The 14,930-nt window shown below is 39.4% G+C and overlaps 1 protein-coding gene across 2 annotated transcripts in view; it reads left to right on the top strand.

Annotated features, from left to right (window-relative positions):
- The window catches only part of MYO16 (myosin XVI), a 626,143-nt gene that overhangs the window by 363,252 nt on the left and 247,961 nt on the right, over positions 1–14,930 (top strand). For both annotated transcript variants that reach the window (XM_023217640.2, XM_023217641.2), the window contains exons 18-20: positions 1,734–1,851; positions 2,619–2,690; positions 4,943–5,084. In XM_023217640.2, the coding sequence (XP_023073408.1) occupies positions 1,734–1,851; positions 2,619–2,690; positions 4,943–5,084 (332 nt within the window). The remainder of the gene's footprint in view (positions 1–1,733; positions 1,852–2,618; positions 2,691–4,942; positions 5,085–14,930) is intronic.

Below are 14,930 nucleotides of genomic sequence, written 5' to 3'. Positions count from 1 at the left end.
AAGGAGTTTATTTTTACTTTTGTCATAGAATCCAGCACACTGTAATGCACATTGTAGTTATTTCCACAGCTCTGTCTCCATCACTAAATTATGAGGTTCTTGAGGACAGTATAGATTGTTCAGCTGTCTATCCAGAGGTGCCTATCTTGCAGGTACCAGAACCTTTCACGAAGACTAATTGATTAAAAAAAAAAAAAAAAAAAAAAAAAGCTGGGCATGGTGGTGCACGCCTCTAATCCCAGCACTTTGGGAGGCCAAGATGAGAGGATTGCTTGAGGGCTTGAGGCCAGGAGTTCAAGACCAACCTGAACAGCATAGCCAGACCCCCATCTCTGTGACTGGTTTCAAAAACATTAGCTGGACACTAATTTTTGCCTGTAGTCCTAGCTACTCAAGAGGCTGAAGTGGGAGGATCACTTGAGCCTGGGAGGTCAAGGCTGTAGGAAGCTACGATTGTGCCACTACAGTCCAGCCTGGGCAACAGAGTGAGACCCTGTCTCCAAAAAAAAAAGGAAAAAAAATAAGTTGGCAAGTAGTTAAGTAGTTTGAGAGGCTTGAATAATGCCATTTTATACAGCTTAAGTAAATTAAATTTGAAAAATAAATTTATGATTTAGGGATTAACCGAAAACATTTTTATATGTATATCACCTTCATAAAATATTATTATACCTGAAAATTAGAGATCATTCTTTTCAATGCCCTCATTTTAAAATTGGTAAAATCTTACCTTATTATGAAAACTACAGGCTCTGGAGAATCCGCGGAAGTCTCAAGAAGTATATTGTTTCCACTGTATATTTATAAAGCACATCAGTATTGTTCTTAGAACAGCTCCCACAGTAGTTATGGAAGGAGATTTGTTCTCAAATTACAGATTAGGAGACTGAGAACGGAACAGGCTATGCCACTCGCCCTTCACAGGCTCAACCTGTTTTACTATTGATATCATCATGCTAAATATCTGACATTCTAGAGAAGTACAGTTTCACTTGCAGCTTTTTCTTGATTTTTCATTCTTGCCAAAAAATGACTATCCAAAATCAAATTTAAGGTCTCGTTTATTTTTTTATGCAGCGTTCCAGATTGTCTTTCAGCACTCTCTTACTTCCTGCTACCCTCTGCTCAAAGATAGCTCTTGCCAACATCCATTTTTTTTTTCTGTTTTCCTTAAAATACCTTAAAAAACAATGAGCATTTTCTGAGTCTAGGCACGGTGGTTTTCATTACGCCTCCTTTAGTTTTTCCTGGAGAAGTAAACAATTTTGTAATCATCATGTTAATTTATCTCATAAGAGAGATAGCAAAGAAATGGCCACAAAGCAACTGCAAAGTCTAAATAGCATCCAACGTGAGCCTGGAGAGAAGGGGGAGTAAGTCTAACCTCACAAGTGAAGTCCAGCCAGTCAAACCCACGGCACACAATTATTCATTTTTGTTATGACGATTATCTGCAAGCTGTTAATTTATATCAGAATATTATTTCCTGACTCTCTTATACTTCAGGAACAGAAACATTGATTTAGAGAAACTATGCTTTGAATTATGAGGTTTTGATGTTGAGGTAGAGACTAGTAGTTTTCTTGCCATAGCGAACATTTGGGATCTGCAAACTCACAACCTCATTAATAGGGTCATCATTTTTGTAACTTACTTTTAGACATTTAAACATTTTGCCTTTTAATCTTTCTTCTAAGCACCCTATTCATTGTCTCTGTTTGTAAAACGCATAGGAGGTGGAGAATCTGTTCGTAATTCTAGCAGCAATATTGCACCTTGGAGACATTCGGTTTACTGCCCTGACTGAGGGGAACTCCGCCTTCGTTTCTGACCTCCAGCTCCTGGAACAAGGTCAGTGGAACATGACCTTCTGACATTCACCACATTGATGTGCAATTTTGTAGATCTACCAGTAGATGGCGACATAGTACAGAAAAGCCTGTTGGCGTAAACCCTTTCCTCTATAAGTAGAATTCAGTGAGCTGGGAAAATTGTCTACTTTGTTTTTTCTTATAATCTGTTGTGGAAATGAATAGCAAGATGTACTTTTTTGTTCTCATTCTGTGTACCATGTTAACAACACTGATTCTTTAGCACATACTTGTGTTTATTTATATTGTTCTAAGTACCCTTCACCCCACCACCCAGTGTATTTTGGGGGCATGTTATTAGCTAAACATTTTAAACAGAATGTAATTACTTCCCTTTCAAAGATCTTGCCAAGAATCTCTCTCTTTGAAGTTGCCTCTTTAGTCGCTCCCAGATTTTAAAAAAATACCTTAAAACCACAGATTGTCAATAAACAACATATCTTCACCTATATCAAAGAGATTTAACCAGGAACCTGGAAAAAAACAACTCCATACCATCTGTCAGGACAGGGAGGAAAAAAATCTGCTGTGATTTAATGCACAGAACTGTAAGAACTCATTAATATTTTGAGTACTCTAAGATGTTTCTCTAGTTGAATTTGACAATTACAGTAGTAATGACTTTTTAAAATACTCATGTTTTGTAATGTGCCTATGTAAGACTTATCAATTATAGCCATAAAATTCAATGTTCTTGGAATCAAAAAATATGCTAATTTTATGTTTATAATGTTGATTTAATTTTAGTGGCTGGAATGTTACAAGTGTCAACAGATGAGTTGGCATCTGCCTTAACAACTGATATTCAATATTTTAAAGGTAATTTTCTTATACCCTAACATCTTTGTGCAATTTAGAATCAAATATGAAAATTAAATACAGTTTGACCTGTCCCCACTTAGTGAAACTATTTCTATGAATTTAAGGTCAAATGAGAAAAGCGTTTTGAGACTGTCTGGTCATTTGATGTGACTGTAGTTTAGACTCTTTATACCCCCGAGAGACCATTTTGCCTAACCGGTCACCCTTTCTAGATAATCTGTCATTTTAGAAAAACAAAACCATCAATCCAAGAGGGTTTCTTCAAATAAAATATTGGATCCATTTGCATGTGTGGTGCCATGCTGCACTCGTCAATGAAGGACCGGCCTTTTCCTGCTACCTCATTGGTTAGAATAGCTGTCATTTATCGGACATTTATAAACTGATAGGCATTGTGCCAAGTCCTATAAAAATTGTAGTGTTTGAATTCTCAAAGATTGCTCTGATGTGGGCATTACTATTTCCATTTTAACAGAGGGGAAAACTAAAATTCAAGTAAGTTAAAGAACTTTGAACCTCAGATCGCTAGTAAGTGACGTGTCTGGAATTAGGATCTAACACTGTCTGACTCCCAGACGACTTGCTTGGTGTCTACGCTACATGCATCTCTACTCAGCGAACCAAGAGCGTGGCTTTCCCACATGTCTTCAAGTACTCACTCTAAATGATGGCCTTCTGATTTTCCTCTTTGTTGTGATTGTGAGAACTCACCATTCATCTAACCTTTTTTCTCTAAATCTCTGCTATTCTTCCTCTATGGCCTTTTGGGCCTACTTGCAGGTATTTAGGTAGGTGAGTCATGATTCCTGCCTCACTCCTACTCTCAGAATATCCCCAAACTTAATGAATCTCCCCATTGTTCACTCAGTTGCCCAAAAGTTATCCTTGATAGCTCTTTCTCTTCCAACTCCTCCATTCATAGGTCAGACAGACGCCATGAATATCTCCCATTCCTACTTCCTACCCTTCATTTTCATCGGCACTGCTGTATTTATCATTCTTTCCCTGCATTACAGCAAGACACTCCTGATTCCTCTTTTATCTGGCCTTATCTCAACTTGCCCTCCTTCCACACTACTTCTGAAATAATCTTTCTGAAATGCAATAGGCATTTCAGGAATAAGGCCAACAGTCTTTCGCAGATAGACCAGCTCGTCACTTTAGGTGGCTTGGGAGGCCCCACTGGCACCCTTGCCTCCCGCCGCACTAAGCATCTTGAAGACATTGTTCTTCGCACCTTCTTTTGAGAAACATTGAGCTCCCCATTAGTGTGTATGGTTTCCTCTGCTTACACCACCCTCACTTGCTATCACCACCCTGTGGGTGACCCATCTGCACTCCTCAGTCACATGGCTCTAGGAACGTCAATTTCACAGTGTCATAAATGGCCACACCCACTTTCACTGCCCCTTTGCCTTGTGTTGGTCCATCTTGATGACCTTGAACTTGTAGCTCTCTGACTACATTTTCTGCCAGTATCAGTAGATAGCCTTCCTCACCTGTGCTTCTAACAGACTGAAAACGCTTCCACCCGCATTGCACGTGGACCCCACCCTGTTTCTAGTCTCTTTCTTTGCCTGAGATGCAGTGGTCAGCAAGTTTGGCCAAGGCCATAGAATATGAATTCTAGGCTCCCATTTACACTCAGCCCTCCTGCAACAGTGATGGGATAGGCTCAATGCCAAACCACCCTTGCTCTTTTTTCCTTCGCCCCATCTCTATTCTAGTCTTTTCCACAGACCTGTCACTCAAGAGTTCAATCACTGTGTCTTTGAGAATGACGTAGAAATTCCTACCTAAGGCCCGATTTTCTTTCCAAACTCCAGACCCACATTCTAGTTAATGAGATCATGCCTTTGAAAATATTCAAAATATATCCGATTTTCCAGATAGCCCGTTTCCACATGCCTTAGGATGATTCAGTATCCAAACCAGCGAGTTGTTATCAAAAGCCTTGCCAGGAGGGACCCTGTGAAGAACTGTTTCCCTAACTGAGGTGAAATTACACAACCTACAATAAAGGTGGAATGCTGTGGTCAACAATTCTAACAAAGAAGATTGCAATGTACATGACTTTTGTTTTGCGTAATAACTGACAGAGACCTTCTCATTTATTAGAATCAGTATAATTTTTATACATCACTTATCGTATGGATGTGTGGGGAATTAATAGGATATGTGGAGTTTTGGTTGGCTTGTAAATGAGGGAACCTTTGTGCTCACTCCTCCTTTTCTTTCTACCATTTTAGGGGATATGATAATGCGACGTCATACCATACAGATTGCTGAGTTTTTCCGAGACCTCTTGGCCAAGTCCCTGTACAGTCGTTTGTTCAGCTTTCTGGTGAATACCATGAATTCTTGCCTCCTCAGTCAAGATGAACAGAGAAGGTAGGAGTTGATTGATGTTAAGTTCTGTTGTTATTACTGTAGTAAGTAACTTAAAGGCTCAACTCCAAAAGCAGCTTCATATTACAGGGTGGCCCATAAGTTGAACTTCATTAGTATATTTTATTTTAACAAGGTAATCTGACTTGAAGGGTTTTATTGATTATTCTTTAGGAAGTGATGCCCCCTCCCTGGGGTACCCTCCCACTTACACTGATGAATTAATAATCTCCTGTGCATAGATATGCAAATGCATTCTTTATGGACTGAGGGTAGATGTTGCCTTTTGTGCACCAATAAATATAAAAATTTTATAAATCCAGGAAGAGGACACTCTAAGAACAGGTAAGGCACTGGAATTTGTGGAGTAGCTCATGCCTCCTTTGGAACCAATTTCATGATGTGTTTTGGATCAGTAATGCTTCGTCTTATTTCTTCACTTATTTTGTGGATTACGTGACAGAGGGTCTCTATGGTAATCATTTTGGCTTTATATCCCTAATCATTTTTTTTTTGAGACGAAGTTTCATTCTTACTGCCTAGGCAGGAGTGCAATGGTGCGATCTCGGCTCACTGCAACCTCCGCCTCCTGGGTTCAGGGGATTCGCCTGCCTCAGCCTCCCTAGTAGCTGGGATTACAGGCATGTGCCACCACATCCGGCTAATTTTGTATATTTAGTAGAGACGGGGTTTCTCCATGTTGGTCAGGCTGGTCTTGAACTCCTGACCTCAGGTGATCCGCCCACCTCGGCCTCCCAAAGTGCTGGGATTACAGGCATGAGCCACCGTGCCCGGCCCCTAAACATCTTAAATACTAGCTTTTCAGGGCTATTTCATCATCTAAAAATTATATATCTCCATTACATATTATCAGTGGAAAACTTTCTTGTTATTCTTATCACTAGTAGTGACCTTGAGCAGACAATTGAGAGCACAATCACATTCACAAGTCTTCATGTACTTGTCTTGGAATGAAACCTGAGAATTTATTTGTCATCTATATAGACTTCTTAAATTTAAACTAAATTTCTGAAAACTGATGCCTTTAGAGGTTTCTTGGAAAACATTAGAACTAATATATATTAATGGGGAAGTTCTTAAATAAATATAGACATCTCAGAAGATTTCAAAGACAAGAGGATACTGAAATTCTTATTAAAATGTACACATCTCAAATCTCACTGAACATTGATCAGCATATTCAGTAGTCTGTGATTTGAGAGTGGCTCTGGTATAAACCATATTTCAGCAGAAATATTGTAGTATTTAGTATGACGAGGACTCTTGATTTTGCTATTATTGTTATCAGTTAATTTGTTAATGTATAGATGATTCACAGAATGGTACTAATATGCTAAGTCTACCAAATTACGTATAAAATTATTGACAGCTCTGCTGAAGTTGACACTGAAAAAATGAATATATAAGTCCAGCTGTGCATAGAAACTTCTAGAAAATTTTCATTTGACATTTATATTTTACAGAGTGTTAAATTTATATAATTGGAAATACTTATATAATGGTCTACAGTTTTTGCTACAAACACACACCCGGAAGAAAACTACAATCATAAACTGTGGAAAGCACATTATTTGTCTTTTCATGGGAATATTGCCACTGTGGCAATGTGTAAATTTATAAGGATGGTCTTATCTTTTAAAATTTATTACTAAGCATATGAATGAGGACAGGGATTCGTTGGAAATTAGAGGTGAATCAACATATTAGAAGTTTGACTTCTAAGAGACAGCATTCTCATTTGAGTCATAACTCCCGTATTTTCTTCTCTATTTCTCCTGTGAGTCACCCAAACCTGAATTTAAAACCCCAAATAATGCAAGAAAAGGTTATATATGCAGTATTTCTAATTCATTTGAATTCATGGAAAGCTTATGGTTTTGCAGATTTATAGGCCCATTTCCTAAGTCACAGAAAAGTCTCAAAAAGTTAGATAACCTTAGAATAGGCTCTTGTTGTTTACCAGTCCCCAGTGTTTTTGAAGTATAATCATATCAAAAAAGATTATGTAAATAAATAATATCCTTACAGTCGAAGTTGTAGAGCACATTGATTGTGATAGAATAGACATATTTTTCACAGTATATATGTATATATTACCATATACACACACACACACACAGTAAATACACCTTGTGATAGAATAGACATACTTTTCATACAGACATGTATATATACATACAGTACACAGACATGTATACTGACTATATGTGTGTGTGTGTATATTTATATTTGTAAATTTGGCAAGAGAGAATACATATCACTACAATTTAACAAGTTATAAAGGGAAAATGAGTGAAATTGAAGCAGGTAAATGTTTATTTGTTACAGGATGGATTCATTTCTTGGATTACAGTAAAACAGGTGCAATATTAATCATATAGCATATTAAAATAATTCTACTTTCTCTACCTGGATCCAAATAGGTTTCACTTCTAAACAAAAACCCTGGGTATCTTGAAGGTGAGGTTGATGGGATTAACGAAAATGAGCAGAAGTGTTTGCCACATTTGCCAAATCAGAATCCAGTCTATGATTACGTGTGGCTGCCTACTGCGGTGTTATCCTCTGCGAGCCTGGCTGCTGTGCAGTGCTTGGCCCGGACCCTGCGGGCTGGGGACCACTGAGGGCCACACGTAGTGGTACTTTAAATATTGAAACACACTGAAGTTTTATTTATTAGGCTTAGCTGAAAATAATTTGGTCCAAACAGGTAAAAGAATAATAGCAGTAATAAAAAATAGCAATAATATAGTGCCCTATATTTTCTTAAAACTTTGTTGTTCACCAAGCGTGTGCATATAAATTACCTTGGGAATAAATGTTGTTAAATAGCTAAAAACAACACGTTTTATTGTAAAACGGTGACTCTAGGAAAATGTGAAGCACAGCTCACGGTTGTGACCACAGTCTGCTTCCTCACATCTCCTTCCAATGCTCTTCCTCTGGAGAAACTCGTGTAAAAACCAAAGACTTACTATTTTCATCATTTTCTGAGGCATTTCTTTTTCTAAACTATAATTTTATGACTTCGAAAATAAAGGATATTGCATATCATTTAAATATATATGCCAATGTCATTATTACACAATTCATGATTACAGTCTCCAATAATGCAAGCACAGTTTCCAATCCACTCCACCTTGATCTCCCGCACACAGACAGAGCATCAGCCTCTTACAGCAGTACCTGTGCTCTCCTCACCGTGTCTTTGCCTCTCGTACACTCTTACTGCATCAGACACTCATGTGCTCAACTTTACTCAGTGCTATCATGGTCTTTAGATGGGGGCGGGGGGGATTACTTAATAGCACCCATTTTCATCTCTGATTCTTAATTGATTGAGGAATGAGACAATGTAGTAAGAGGCCAGGCACGGTGGCTCATGCCTGTAATCCCAGCAGTTTGGGAGGCCAATGGGGCTGGATCACCTGAGGTCGGGAGTTCAAGACCAGGCTGACCAACATGGCAAAACCCTGTCTCTACTAAAAATACATAAATATAAAAAATTAGCCAGGCGTGGTAGTGCATCCCTGTAGTCCCAGCTACTCGGTAGGCTGAGGCAGGAGAATCACTTGAACCTGGGAGGTGGAGGTTGTAGTGAGCCAAGATCGTGCCACTGCACTCCCACCTGGGCAATAAGAGCAAAACTCCACCTCAAAAAAAAAAAAAAAAAAAAGACAGTGGAGTAAGACATTTGGGAGTCAAAATAGCAATTTGAGGAGTGACACAGCAGACATGAGAAGATGCCATTTATACAGTGAACCAGTTGTGTCTGCCTGCTGTGCCCTAGACTCAGATTGACTTACCCACCAGTTCCAGTAAGCTCTGAAGTGGCCAGTGCCCTCCTAGAGCTTGGAGGAGCAGAGGCCATGACGTGCTCCCTGCGAGTGCAGGAAGCCTGCCCTGAGCTCTCCTTGTCCAGGCTTCGTCCTAGACTCTAAGGGAATAAGTCGGTCTTCCAGAAGCCAAGAGACTTACAGATAAAGGGGCTTCCTTTTCCTGTAAGAAAACCTCAAGACTATGAATAAGCATCTCTACCTAGCACATGTGAGTCCATAAACTTGAAAGATTGAGGGACAGTCTAATGCACAAAGGTATGTAGGCTTTGAGACTCCCATTTTGAGTGAGTTGGGTCTTTTGTTGTTGTTGTTCTCTAGTGTTTTCGAGAGCATAGACCGGAACTTGTCTGGCCACTAGACATATGGAAGACCCATGTAGTTTATTCATAACTTGCCATCAGTTCACATTAAATTGATCATATTTAGCAATGAAAATATAATCTTAAATTACATCAAATTATTTCTAAAGAAAAACTAATAAAGTTGTTAAGTTTGTTTTGACTTTTCTAGAATTGTTTGGCCTCCACACCTCTGTGAATTGTCAGCTGATACCCAATGACCACCGAAGGTATTAACAAATTCCTTGTTTAAACCATTTGGAGAACCTATATGTAGATTCCCATAATTTCACATGTAGAAAATTGGCACCCACCGATGAACAGGGATGCCATGGATCTTCCATTCCCTTGTCCTCACTGTCCACTTTTCCCCCAGTGGATCCAAAGGCTTGTGGCCCTCTCTTCCCACAGGTAACAGCCATTCTCCCCAAGGAGGCATCACCTCCCCTCAGGTGTTTCATGAATTCCACTCAGACCAAAGCTCTGCTCTGCTCCTTCTTTTTAGGAATTGTGAGGTTGCCAGGGTTCCTTCTACTGTGTTAGCACATTTGAGCGGCAAATAGCAGCATCGTATGGCTTCCCAAATGAGCTCGATCACCTCTCTGCCCAGTTACAGCGATCACATTGAGAACTGTGGATTGTTAAAGATTTTTTTTTTTTTTTCTATACCTCTGAATAGGTTTCTACCCAGGGTTTCACCACTGTGATTTGGAGCATCATCTTAAGAACATACCTTGTGAGATAGAGAGGATTTGGCGTAGAATTTTCTTAACACTTCTACTCTTTCATAGTCTATTTTGCCTCATTACTGAAGAAACCCTTTTCCATTTTGTGATACTAGCTGGCTGTTTCTAATGTAATATTGAAAGACTTCCATTAAGTATTTGCCATTCTTTTGCTTAAGAAAATTGCAAACCTTTGAACCAGATAGCTGGGGAAACACGCTGAAATTACTGTTGATCTGAAAGGGCAGCATTATGAATAATATTATGGTGGCTGCCAGAAATGTGTAGAATTGTTCACAACTTTTCAAACTGAGTTGCCTTACATGTGTTTCAGGGTAACCAAATTAAACATAATATGAAACTATTCTCACTTGTTTTGGTGTAACACTACTTAAAAAGCATGACTTGTGATATAATGAAAATGTATTTTCTTATGTCCCACCTCCCTTTAACATTTATTCAATGGAGGTAATATTTTTCTGACTCTGATATAAAACTTAATCAGGTCCCAAGATTTTTCTGGTCACTTTTAAATAAATCACAGTTCTATGGACCCTTTAATCCTGAAATAGCCAGCATTGGAGCAGAAATTAAGTATGTTCAAAGGTGAGAGTTCCCCTCCGTCTCCCACAGGTGAGGCCTCTGGGGCAGCTGTCAGCCTCCTGGGAAGGGTATGAGGTGGGCTGCTGCACCCCAGTGTCAGGGTAAAATGGGGACAGGAACAAGTAGGTGAGGGATTTGTTGGTTTGCTGATTGACATCTTAAGGCTTTCCTGGCCACCAGGATGGCTGTCACTGACCTTTTCTCTTCAAATCCTCATAAATTTTCATCACTAGGATTCCTTTCCCTTTGATCCTGAAGATGTGCAAAATACATCTTTCGGGGGAACCCGCCCCTGATATTCATGTGGGCCCTTTTCTATTTTCCCTAAGTGTCGTCTGGTTTGAGAAATAAAGGGAAAGAGTACAAAAGAGAAAAATTTTAAAGCTGGGTGTCCAGGGGAGACATCACACGTCAGCAGGTTCCGTGATGCCCCCTGAGCTGTAAAACCAGCAAGTTTTTATTAGCAATTTTTAAAAGGGAGGGAGTGTATGGATAGGGTGTGGGTCACAGAGATCACATGCTTCAAGGGCGACAAAAGATCATAAGGCAGGAGGTCAGGGCAAGATCACAAGGTCAGGGCGAAACGATAATCACTAATGAACTTCCGTGTCCAGCTGTGCACGCATTGTCATTGATAAACAAGGTTCAAGAGCAGAGAACCGGTCTGACTAGAATTTGCCAGGCTGGAATTTCCTAATCCTGGCAAGCCTGGAGGCACTGCAGGAGACTAGGGCATGTTTCATCCCTATCTACATCTACATAAGGCAGACACTCCCAGAGCGGCCATTTCAGAGGCCTCCTTTGGGAATGCATTCTTTTCCCAGGGCTGTTAATTATTAATATTCCTTACCAGGGAAAGAATTCAGCGATACTTCTCTTACCCGTTTTCGGTAATGAGAGAAATATGGCTCTGTCCTTTCCGGCCAACAGGAAGCCAAACTTTAAGGTTATCTCCCTTGTTCCCTGAACATCGCTGTTATCCTGTTCATAAGGTGCCCAGATTTCATGTTGTTCAATCACACGTGCCTTACAAACAATTTGTGCAGTTAACGCAATCATCACAGGGTCCTGAGGCAACATTCACCCTCAGCTTACGAAGATGATGGGATTAAGAGATTAAAGTAAAGGCAGGCATAGGAAATCACAAGAGTATTGATTGGGAAAGGGATAAATATCCATGAAATCTTCACAATTTATGTTCTTCTGCCGTGGCTTCAGCCGGTTCCTCCGTTCGGGCTCCCTGACTTCCCGCAACAGCATCCATGTGTGTACTGGTTGCTCCCATCCCCTTCCATGGTCCATGGTCCATGGCAGCCCTTTAGACTCAGGTTCACCTGGCTAATAGGTTGAGGCCCCACACTTTCCCAAGTGTGCCTCTTAGACAGGAATTCTTGGGATTGAAGGTAGAGAGAGGCTAGAGAATGGGAAAGTGCCTTGAGGAGTTGAACACACTCCAGTTGCTCATTTTCTATAAACAAAGACCATGATCTAAAGAGTATTTAATTTTTATAAAGGATATCATCCATAGGATTCTGAAATGAGATACATGATCGGAGCTACTAAAGTATAATGAAAAATAACTGTTTTAAAAAAAGATCAATCATTTTTGCAATGTCTAAAATTCGGCCTGTTTTATAATGCAGCACTTATATCCCCAAGGTTGAAATCACAATGTTAAATTTAAAATTATTGTTTTTCCTCATTCGAATCCTTCTTCAGGCTTTTACAAGCAAATAGAAGTCTGGGCAAGTACAGGGTTGTAGAAACTTTGGAGAGTTCTCCAAATGTCTTCAAACATCAAAACCTATCACTTATTTCAACATAAGTTCTGAATAAAATGGTGTGTGTTGAGCTTCTAACATATATATGGAGATCATTTGTTTCATTGAGCCTTTGGTTTCTTATGAATTCTTATGTTATATTCTTATAGTATTTTAGTTGACCTAAACATAAACATTTAAAAACATTATGATTAATTGCATTCATTTCTCATGAATTAGTTATTTGGTTATCCAGGCCTATTTCTTTGACACCCAGGTTGCAAGAACTTGTTTATTTTTCAGGGTTATTTGAAGGTTAAATGAGGTGGTGCATATTAAGTTGTTATCAGAGTATCTGACACAACGGGAATGGTTGTTGTAATGACAATAGTGATGGGGCTAGGCATGGTGGCTCAGGCCTGTACTCCCAGCGTTTTGGAAGGCTGAGGTGGGTGGATCACTTAGGCGTTTGAGACCATGCTAGGCAACATAGTGAAACCCCATCTCTACCCCACTCCCCCCAAAATACAGAAAGTTAGCCAGGTATGGTGGCACACACCTGTGGTCCCAGCTACTTGGGAGACTGAGGTGGGAGAATTGCTTCAGCCCAAGATAGTGAGGCTGCAGTGAGTCTTGATTGCATCCCTGCACTCCAGCCTGGATGACAGACTGAGACCCTGTCTCAAAATATATACATACATATATGTATGTGTGTGTGTATGTGTGTGTGTGTGTGTGTGTGTGTGTGTATAGTGATGGCTGTGGCTGGTAAGAAAGCATCTTAATTTATATTAGCTTATTTATGGAGAAGGGGAGAGTTGTTGAAAACAATGCAGATGACTCATGTGGTGGACGCCCAAGATATATCCCGGTTTTCCTTTTACATTTCACTCGTGATCTTTTTGTTTCACAGAGTAGCAGATAAAGGAGATATTTTGTTCTTTGGAAATAGAAATATCAGGATTCATAGAACACTATTAGAGATAGGGGTGTTGTTTTTTAGTGTTTTGCTCAGGTTTGCCTTCTGGTAAGCAAGGATCATGGATTTGCATTGCTCAACTGCCATTCTTTCTCTTAGGTCACAGGTCTGACATGTTTATAACATGCCTGTCTAGGGTCAAGAGTGGTTTGTGGTTTTTTAGTATTGCAAAAATAAGATCCACATGGATTAGAAACAGTGATATTTCCTAAATGGTAGGTGTGTGTGTGTGTGTGTGTGTGTGTGTGTGTGTGTGTGTGTGTGTATTTTATTTTTATTTTTTTAAGAAAAATAGGATTTGGAACAACACAAGGTCCAGCCAGTGGACAGGGGCTCACACAATGCCTGAACTAAGGAACTGGCATGCTGAGGTGGGGGAGATACTGGGAACAGGGGACAGGTGCTCTGTAGAGATGGGGATCCCATGGAGTGTCTGGGAGCAGGTGGGAGAATGAAACAGGAATGAAGGCTCAAGGATGTAAGTATAAAAGTGGCCATGTCTTTCACCAAGAAGCAAGGGGTTCCCATTCCAGTAACTGGAGCCTTAGTTTTTTTGTTTCACAAGGTGAAATTGATTATGGGGGAAAAAAATGAAGGCTTTTGAAAATATATCACTTGTGAAATTTCTCGAACTATTAAACCTTCTCTTTGCTACCCAGTATAATTGTATTATGGGTTTGAATAACAGAAGGAAGTATTGAACAGATTCTATACCAATGAAAAAGAGAAAATGTTTCAAAGAGAAATGGAAGTCATTTTCTTTTAAGGTTATTACTTGTTTAATTCACATGTTAATCTAATGATTCAATTCCTGAAATCATCAGCAGGATAATTTTTGCATCTTACCACATCTCTAAATTCACATATTTTGATAATAAGGGAAATGATTTTTAAGCCAATGTGGGATTTCCTAGAGATCCAGATTTTCATCAGCACATTCACAACAGTGCCCCCGTGTCCCCAAGTCTGACTGAGGTGATCTGTAGAAGGTGGCAATATTGACCGAGAATCACAGCTTCCCAGGGTCTCAAAACTGATGACCCCACTCAGAAAAGAGAAAAAAGAACACATCCAGTATGATGTAAATTGAAGGTGATATCAGTGTATTAGGTGAATACATTCATCCCTAGCATCTGACAACACTTAAGAGAATGTTAGTGTCTAAATGAACATAGAGAATCTGCACTAATAAGATTGTAACAAGCAATTTAATATTCTTCAGAAAAATTGTACGTCTTCATTAGGTGAGACTTGTTATCTTTACTTAATTAGAGGGGAAAATATTCCATATAGAGAAAACATAATTATAGCTTTGAAGGATTCTGCTGGCTGGTTTAAAAAAAAAAACCCTCCCAGTGGCATTTTGGATAATCCATGTTTGGTCTGAAGACTGTCTAACCGAATGACAGAAAAGGCTGATCTTTACCTTGATGCTGTGAAAGTGAGGTGAATTAATTGGTTTAAGTGGATTAAGTTAAATTGGCTTACGTTCTCATTTCCTAATTCTACACTTTGGTTTTGTTCTACTAAGAATTCAGTTTGTATACTATTGGTTTTTAATAGGTATAGGTGTATCTTAATGTG

This window comes from Piliocolobus tephrosceles, chromosome X, assembly GCF_002776525.5.
Source record: "Piliocolobus tephrosceles isolate RC106 chromosome X, ASM277652v3, whole genome shotgun sequence".
In the NCBI taxonomy this organism is placed as follows: Eukaryota; Metazoa; Chordata; class Mammalia; order Primates; family Cercopithecidae; genus Piliocolobus; species Piliocolobus tephrosceles.
The sequence above is the reverse complement of the archived record's forward strand: the minus strand, read 5'-3'. Positions and strand labels throughout refer to the sequence as shown.